Source organism: Aquarana catesbeiana, linkage group LG07 (assembly GCF_042186555.1).
Source record: "Aquarana catesbeiana isolate 2022-GZ linkage group LG07, ASM4218655v1, whole genome shotgun sequence".
NCBI lineage: Eukaryota > Metazoa > Chordata > Amphibia > Anura > Ranidae > Aquarana > Aquarana catesbeiana.
In genome coordinates, this window is record NC_133330.1 from 16,459,294 (window position 1) to 16,468,884 (window position 9,591).

At 43.9% G+C, this 9,591-nt stretch overlaps 1 protein-coding gene across 1 annotated transcript; it reads right to left on the reverse strand.

Moving 5' to 3' along the window:
* Nucleotides 1–5,022: 5,022 nt before the first annotated feature.
* Nucleotides 5,023–8,658, reverse strand: LOC141102840 (toll-like receptor 7). The gene is made up of 2 exons (XM_073591869.1): nt 8,596–8,658; nt 5,023–8,263 (listed from the first exon to the last, which is right to left on the reverse strand). Exons 1-2 carry the CDS (start codon nt 8,656–8,658, stop codon nt 5,186–5,188), a joined length of 3,141 nt encoding a protein of 1,046 aa, XP_073447970.1. The 3' UTR covers nt 5,023–5,185.
* Between the last annotated feature and the right edge of the window lie 933 nt (nt 8,659–9,591).

The following is a 9,591-nucleotide window of genomic DNA, read 5'->3' on the forward strand; positions in this document are numbered from 1 at the left end:
GCACTGCGTTACTTTAACTGACAAGTGCGCGGTCGTGCGACGCTGTACCCAGATACAATTGACGTCCTTTTTTTTTTCCCACAAATAGAGATTTCTTGTGGTGGTATTTGATCACCTCTGCATTTTTTTTTTGTTTTTTTTTTTTTTTTGCGCTATAAACAGAAATAGAGCAACGATTTTGAAGAAAAAAAAAAAAGACAATATTTTTTACTTTCTGCTATAAAACATATCCAAAAAAAAAAAAAAATCAAATTTCTTCATCAATTTAGGACAATATGTATTCTGCTACATATTTTTGGTAAACAAAATCCCAAGAAGTGTGTATTGATTGATTTGCGCAAAAGTTATCGCATCTACAAACTATGGGATGTTTTTATGGCATTTTTATTTATTTTTAATTTTTTTTACTAATAATGGTGGTAATCAGCAATTTTTAGCAGGACTGCAACATTGCGACAGATAAATCGGACACTAACTGTTGTCCAATTTGTCCCTGCTGTCTATTGCACGGAATGACGTACAGGTACATTGTTTCGCGCAATAGACCCGACCTGCCACAGTATATCTGCGGTAGGCGGTTCGCAAGCAGTTAAAGGGGTTGTAAAGATAAAAATTTTTTCACCTTAATGCATTCTATGCATTAAGGTGAAAAAACTTTTGACAGTACCGCCGCCCCCAGCCCCCCCGTTTTACTTACCTGACGCCTCGAATCTTCGCTGCTCGTCCTCATTGCAGCTCAGCCTGGTCGCTGATTGGCTGCAGTGGATGGATTGAAAGCAGCGCAGCCATTGGCTCGCGCTGCTGTCAATCACATCCGATGACGCGGCGCGCCGGGGGGCGGGGCCGAGTGATACAGCGAGCGGCTATAGCCGCCGGCTGTATCACGGGAGCGCGCCCGCAAGCACTCACCACCGTGTGAGGGAGCTCGCATTAAGGTGGTAAATGCTTGCGGGGAGGAGCTGAAACAGCCGCCGAGGGACCCCAGAAGACCAGGTTCGGGGCCACTCTGTGCAGAACGAGCTGCACAGTGAAGGTAAGTATGACATGTTTGTTATTTTAAAAAAAAAAAAAAATTACCTTTAGAACCCCTTTAAGCCGAAATGTATTCTGCTACATTTCTTTGGTAAGGATAACACAAATCAGTGTATATTTGGTGTGTAGGAAAGGCTATGTTGCTCTCACATTGTGCACCACGTGTGGCATTGCTTGTTTATCCGGCTCCAGTTTCCCGGCTCATTGGTACCCTCATTCAGCCGATCCCCAGCTCATTACTACCCTCTGCTGATACCCCACTTAGTAACCTGTAGGCCTGTCCATTAGGGACACCTGGGCGCCGCCCCCTCTCTCCTCACCACCCCCCTAAATGCAATAGATAGATTCATGCAAAGCATACATTTATCCATGGCTGCTGTGACCAAACCCTATTCATGTGTCCCACCCCTTTCAGGGCACCGGGCACATGAATTACAGCGGCCAGGTTTTTTTTTCAGCACCTGATTAAAGCCAGAGGCTCTAATAGGCTTCAAAATTGGGTGGGCTCGGGGCACAGAGCACTGCGCCCGGAGCCCATCCAGGTGTGTTGCAACAGTGAATTAATATTTTCTGTTGCGACACTGACCCTCCTCCCGGCCAATCGGGAAGTGGGTCTGATACCCGTCACCAGATTGGCTGAAAGTACAGGCAATCCTATTGGGCGCCTAGGAGGAGGGGAGGAGATGCACAGCGTAAGTGAGGAGGAGAAGAGCCGCTGGTTGATGCCTGGATGGCCCAGTCCTCGCCGATACCTGGATGCCCGATCCCCACTGCTGCTCCTCGGATGCCCACCAATGCCCACCGCCTAGATGGGGTAAGTGCCGGTGGACCGACTGGTGGGGAGGGGGTTGGAGTTGCCGCAGGGGGGGTTTGGATGTTTGCCGCCCCTGAAACAAAAGACCACCAGCCACCAGTGGTAGTAACCTCCAGCTCTGCTGATTCCCCACTCAGTAGTAACCTCCAGCTCTGCTGATCCCCCACTCAGTAGTAACCCCCAGCTCAGTAGTAACCCCCAGCTCTGCTGATCCCCCACTCAGTAGTAACCCACAGCTCTGCTGATCCCCCACTCAGTAGTAACCCCCAGCTCAGTAGTAACCCCCAGCTCTGCTGATCCCCCACTCAGTAGTAATCCCCAGCTCTGCTGATCCCCCACTCAGTAGTAATCCCCAGCTCTGCTGATTCCCCACTCAGTAGTAACCCCCAGCTCTGCTGATCCCCCACTCAGTAGTAACCCCCAGCTCAGTAGTAACCCCCAGCTCTGCTGATCCCCCACTCAGTAGTAACCCCCGACTCTGCTGATCCCCCACTCAGTAGTAACCCCCAGCTCTGCTGATTCCCCCACTCAGTAGTAACCCCCAGCTCTGCTGATCCCTCACTCAGTAGTAACCTCCAGCTCTGCTGATCCCCCACTCAGTAGTAACCCCCGACTCTGCTGATCCCCCACTCAGTAGTAACCTCTAGCTCTGCTGATTCCCCACTCAGTAGTAACCTCCAGCTCTGCTGATCCTCCTCTCAGTAGTAACCTCCAGCTATGCTGATCCCCCACTCAGTAGTAACCCCCAGCTCTGCTGATCCCCCACTCAGTAGTAACCCCCAGCTCTGCTGATTCCCCACTCAGTAGTAACCCCCAGCTCTGCTGATCCCCCACTCAGTAGTAACCCCCAGCTTTGCTCATCCAATGCTGCTCACTCCTCTATCTCTGGCCCTCGCTCACCTCCTGCTATAGCGTTCCCATGTTGCATACCACGTGTGCCGTCTGCTACAGTAATTGCTCTGCTCCAGTCCGCACCCACCATCCCACTACTCCACGCTGCACATCAGATGTAACATCCGCTCCAGCAAGTGTTGAAGCAAGTGTAAAGGAGGCCTTATTGTTGTCTCGCTGAGCCCTCCATATATAATACTTTGCTCCCTTTCTGATGAATCTTTTGATCCAAGCACACAGAGGGGTTGATTTACTAAACCTGGAGAGTGCAAAATCTGGTGCAGCTCTGCATAGAAGCCAATCAGCTTCCAGGTTTTATTGCCAAAGCTTAATTGAACGAGCTGAAGTTGAAAGCTGATTGGCTCCCATGCACAGCTGCACCAGATTCTGAGTGCTCCAGTTTTAGTAAATCAACCCCAGAGTCTCTCTGCCGGGAGTCAGTCCCATAACTCCGGTGCCACACTAATGCCTCGTACACATGATGAGAAAATCGGACGAAAAATACCGCTTTTGAATCGGTTGTACAATAATCTGATTGTTAGTACACAGCTTTCAAAGCCAATCGCAAATTTATTTGAAGAGGCAAACATTGAAATTTTTTCTCGTACGATACCAGGATGTATGATTTTCATTTAACCCATTCAGCTCTTTGGGTGTACCATGAACCTTTAACCACTTCAGCCCCGGAAGGTTTTACCCCCCGTTCCTGACCAGGCCATTTTTTGCGATACGGCACTGCGTCGCTTTAACTGACAATTGCGCGGTCGTGCTGCAACGCTGTACCCAAACAAAATGTATGTTTTTTTTTTCCACAAATAGAGCTTTCCTTTGGTGGTATTTTACCACCTCTGCGTTTTTTTATTTATTGCACTATCAACAAAAAAAGACTGACAATTTTGAAAAAAAAAACAATATTTTTTACTTTCCGGTATAAAACATCCAATAAAAAAAATTTCAAAAATCAAATTTCTTCCTCAATTTAGGCCAATATGTATTCTGCTACATATTTTTAGTAAAGAAATCCCAATAAGCGTATACTGATTGCTTTGCGCAAAAGTTATCGCGTCTACAAACGATGCCGATCGATTTATTGACTTTTTATTTATTTTACTAGTAATGGCGGCAATCAGCGATTTTTAGCGGGACTGGGACATTGCGGTGGACAAGTCTGACACTTTGTGGGGACCAGTGACACCAATACGATGATCAGTGCTAAAAAAAAATGCACTGTCACTGTACTAATGACACTGGCAGGGAAGGGGTTAACATCAGGGGAGATCAAAGGGTTAAATGTGTGCTCCCAGGGAGTGCTTTCTAACTGTGTGGGGGATGGTTTAACTGAAGGAAGACAGAGATCTGTGTTCCTGCTTAACAGAAACACAAGATCTGTATCTTCCTTACTAGCGGACCTCCGTTCTGCCTCTCTCCGAATGATTTCCGGGTTCCCTGCGGACATCGGGTCCACCCGGACCCGCTGATTGTCTCCCGCTGTGTCCAATCACAGCGGGAGCGGGGCTTCCATCAGCACGCGCGCGCGCGCACACCCCAGAGCCTTTGAAAAATATCACATACAGGTACGTGGGGCGGTCCTTAAGCGGTTAATTAGACGTGTGCAGAAAAAAAGAAAAAAAAAAGAAAAAAAAAAGAAAAAAATTGTTTTGTTTCTTTTAGATTTGTTCATCTAGTTATTTTGTTTTGTTAAATTCGGTTGATTTGTCCAATTCGTATTCAGCATACGTATTTGAAATTCGTATTCAGAATTTGTTTTGTCTTTTTTTTCAAATTTTCTTCGAATTTACCGATTTTTATTTTTGTCTTCGAATTTACCGATTTTTTAAAGATAAATTTAGAATCGGTCGAATCGAAAATGTTTTATTTTTTTTTCCGATTCGAATGCGCCAAAGTGAACAACCAAAAAAGAAAGCTCTTCATCAAATGATTACAATGAGTCTGTAAACCGCACCATACATGTGACATATCGCTGCGAACGTCAGAGTGAGAACGATAATTCTAGCACAAGAGCTACTAGTTAACTCTAAATTGATGAGCTGCAATGGCTATTAAAGTTTCGCCTATGGGGGTTTTTGGGCACCATCGTTTTTGGCGATATCGCGCGTGCACGCAATTTGGTGTCTATTTACTCGATGCTACGTCATCTTTTATATTTTAACCAAAAATTGGTATTATACGGTGTGATTTTTCCACTAAAATTCATTTTATTTTATTTTTTCCTGCAATTTGCGTTTTAATAAACAGTTGCGCAAATATCATGTGAAACAAAAAACTTGCAACTATCAACTTTTTATTCCACAGGGCCAGAAAATATATAATGTTTAATTAAATTTTTTTGTCAAAAATTTAAGATTTTTACATGTATGCCGAAAAAAAATAAATAAAAAAGTGCTCTGGAGCCGAACTGGTTATTCGCTACAAAGCTGGACATAGGACCTACTGGTTTAACTGTTTTTGGAGACGAGGGTCATAGTAGTGTTGACTGTCTTGTCTTAGGAGGACCCTCAGGCGGTGCCAAAAGTATCCGTGTGCTTTGGTGTTCCTTGGCCAGATCATGAAAGTTTTTGGACAAATCCTTTTCCTGGTCAGTAAATATGGAGACATTCTCATCCTGTGATTAAGAATCACCAGAACCAACACATCCTTCTTCTCATCCAGTAGTCTTTGATGGCACATTAAGAAGGCATGGCAGAGGACACCAGTACTAAATTCTTCACAATCAAGAATGAAGACCGTTCTCTTGCTATTATATATGGAATCATAAAGGTTTTCAATGCTCGATTTTCCAGCTAGCCAATCTCTATCTTCCAGGCATAAGCTAAAACTGCCCGTTTCAGGACCTTCCAACTGCACCAAAAGCTCGTGGTAGACCCAATCAGTTATGGCATCATCCTTTGTATTAAACACTACGAAGGCATCATACTCCTCCGTTGACTGCCCTGGTAGCTTTGAATAAGGTCTAAAGAAGGTCAAAAGCACCTGACTCAGGTACCACAAGTCCCATGAAAAAAGCTTGAAGGTTAGGGTAACCAGCAACCAGGCAATCACCAGAAAAGTGGTACATAAAAAGAGTTTTCGACCATACAAGTCTTGACATGACTGCGGGTTCATAGAGAGTAGCAGCCTACCTCTCATGATGTCCGGTGAATCGCATCTCATTTTAGTGGCAAGGCCGGGAACCGTGATATTTGTCTCCATCAGGAAATGGGTGAACCAACTAGTGTGACAAGCACAGTCAAATGGGTTTTTCTTCAAGTGCAAGTATTGTAAAGTTTCGAGGAGCTTCTTTGGGAAACTGTTCACGTCTATGGTTTGAATCCGGTTTCCACTTAGGTACAGGGACTTGAGCTCCTGATACGATTCAAAAAATTCTTTGTTTACAGATGTAATTTTGTTGGATTTCAGATTTAGGTAGGTGAGTTTGCTTGTGATGGTGGTCATGTTGCTATAAAGAGATTTCAGGGAGTTATGACTGAGATCCAGGTGGGTAAGATTGACTAGATGGGCGATCTTCTCCCAGTGGAAGGAATACAAATTATTGTGAGAGATGATGAGAGTTTCAAGCGACAAAGGAAAATATTCCAAAACTTTTACTGGGATGACCACTAGCTTATTGTAGCTGATGTCCAGTAACTTCAGACGGGTAAAGTTAGTAAACAGAGTAATGTACGTCTGTTTACCATATTGCCACACATTCATCAACTCGTTATGCCTGAAAAAAAGTCTCTCCAGTGAGGGGTTCTTAAGCTCTTCTGTTATACGCAAGCCAATCATGTTGTGGTTCAGATTCAGTTCGATCAGGTTGGTGAGATTCTCAAGGAAATTGAGCCTGTGGTTTACACCTCTTAGCATGAACTGATACTCATTATGGGCCAGATTTAATATCCTGAGGTTTGGTAGTTCACTAAAAGCCAAGTAATAGTACAAGTCAAATCTGTTGTGCGAGACATCCAAATGTTGTAGCGACTTCAGATACCCAAACTGATTACCATCCAGACGTTTGTTGATGTAGTTGTAGCTAATGTTCAGGCATTCGATGTCCTCCATTCCCACAAAGTTATCTGAGTGGAGAGCCATCAGATTATTAAATGATAAGTCAACTGATCGCTTATAATGCCAGCAGTTTGGACTTTCTTTTGTAGTATCCTCATGTTTGTTTGTGTCATGTCGAAGGTCCACCCGGCCAGCAACGTATTCCTCATGTTGAGTAGAAAAGGAAGGTGAGAATTCATCAATTTTTTTTTCGTTGCTTTGTTGGAAAGAGATCAGATTTCCCGCCAAATCAACCTTGTGAATGTTCTTGTTCAACAAAAGCATGCTCAGGTTGGTCTGTAGGATAAAGTTTGTTCTGAGGTAAATTTCCTTCAGGTTTGGCAGTGTGAGCAGAGATTGAATACTGTTGGAATCTAGAATATTGAAGAAGTACCCAATCAGGGAGATCTTCTTGAGAGACTTCATTGCAGCGGCACTGGGGTTTATAACCAATTTCTCATACATTCGATCTGGTTGAAAGTTAAAATCTACATCCAAGGTTCGCACCTTTGTTAACTTTGAAAAAAATGTTTCCTTTGCTAAATCTAACAAGTTATCAGATAAATCTAAATGGGTCAAGCAGCTCAAATTGTCAAACAGAGAGTCATTCACGGTGGAAAGTGAGTTTCCTCTGAGGTTGAGGTAGGAGAGGTTGGTGAGGCAGTCAAAAGCTCCAGGCCCAAGCTGCAAGGCACTGTCGTTTTGGCAGGGAAAGCAAGGCTGGGCGGCATGGTCACACCTCTGGCAATTCCACTGAACATCCAGTCTCTGGAGCTTGGCAAGGTGGCACAGGTCCTCTTTGTCAATCTTCCAGATCTTATTTTCTGCTAGATATAATTCTGTGAGAGATGAAGGAAGGTTCCTGGGGATGGAGCTTATGTTATTAAAGGACAGCACCAACATTTCCAGGGAGGTGACATCTCTGAGAGCATGTTCTGAAATGCTGAACTCTCTGGCACATATGTTCCTGTAATAACAGTTCCATCCAATGTTTAAGGAGGTCAGTTTGGTTAATCCAGCAAAATCTCCCTCAGACAAGATGTAAATGTTGTTGAGATTAAGATTTAAGCGTTTGATGTTTTTTGGTAAAGGAGGAATTGTGGTCAGACTGTTCCCACTCAGGTCCAGATCCTCTAGATGCTTCAGATCAATCAAGGCGTCAGGATCAATGGTCACCCAACACTGCCCTTTGTCCGGTCTCAGGTTTGTTGGCTGGCAGTTGTTACTCATATTAAGCATTTCCAGATTCGGCACACCGGCAAAGGTTCTTCTGGTCAGATGTCCCAGTTTATTGAACGACAGGTCGTATTCAATCACTTGGTCTGATGTGATCAGAGGGACATACTTGAGCTTACGTCCACTACATCTCACAAGTGTGGAGTTTTTTTCATCATCACATGGGAGGAACTTCGGGTAGATGCCGAGCGAGGCAGACACCCCAAATATCAACAGTAGAGTAAGTTTTGGGAGATGCCTTTTGTCCTTTTAAAGGGAAATGGAAAGTGAGATAAAATTAGTCTGATTTTACTTCATATTGTGAATCATAATACATTTATTAGTAGCATAAATAATGACATTTGTATACATATTATGAAAAGGAGAAGACTTCAGAGGCATGAATGACTGGCCTTGTTATATAGTTGATAAAGTTGAATGAAGACACCGGTCCATCCGATTCAATGTTGATGTTAAAACTACAATTTTCAATATCCCTGTACATTTTGTTTGCCAAGAAACACAATCAAGGTTTTCGAAATTGATCCAAACTCTCTGCTTACACCACTGAGCTATGGAAGGGATTTCTACATCCTTACTGCTCTAAGTGTAAAGAATCCCTTATGCAGTTTAAGATTGAACCACTTCCCGTCCAACTCCATTGTGTGGCTGCGTCTCCTCCTTGGAGACCTAAGATTACTTTTAGTTTTCTCCCAATCATACAAATCCCATTTAAAGACTTGTATATTGTGGTAAAAAGATATAACCTCATATTAAACACTTGGTGCCAGCTACAGATACAATGTGAAAATGATGAAATTGGATGAACATGAGAACGAATAGAGCAGGTGAATTTGGCACGTTTCGCCTAAGAAAAGCCTCCTCAGGATCCACTTCGTTTTTCAACATATATGATATCGTAGCTGATAAACAATACAATTAAAAACAAAAGTCCAGGCGCACAGACAAAAAAAACAAGTAAATGACCATAAAAATTAGTATAGCTGTGGCTGCTGCTGTCCAAAACGCTTAGACAAATGAGGGCAAAGAAAACAATCAAAGGGGTGAACAGCGCTGATCAACAGACATTAATGGAATCCTCAGGAGCAATGCAAAGACTCTTTATTAAGTTGAAGATGAAAGTAATCACCAAGGCATACAGCAGGCTGTTGATGGTCATACAGAGACTTGGATTAAAAGCTGACAGTACCTGGAGGCTGGAGCCGCATGGATGACACAGGGGCTCAGGGAAACCCAGCGCAGAGGTGTGGAACAAGAAGTACAGGAGCGCCACTGGCAGGGGCTCGGGTTCTGGACAGACCCCTACCAGTGGCGCTCCTGTACCTCTTGTTCCACGGCTCTGCACTGGGTTTCCCTGAGCCCCTGTGTCATCCATGCGGCTTCAGCTTCCAGGTACTGTCAGCTTTTAATCCAAGTCTCTGTATGACCATCAACAGCCTGCTGTATGCCTTGGTGATTACTTTCATCTTCAACTTAATAAAGAGTCTTTGCTTTGCTCCTGAGGATTCCATTAATGTCTGTTGATCATCGCTGTTCACCCCTCTGATTGATAAACAATACAATCAATGCTACAA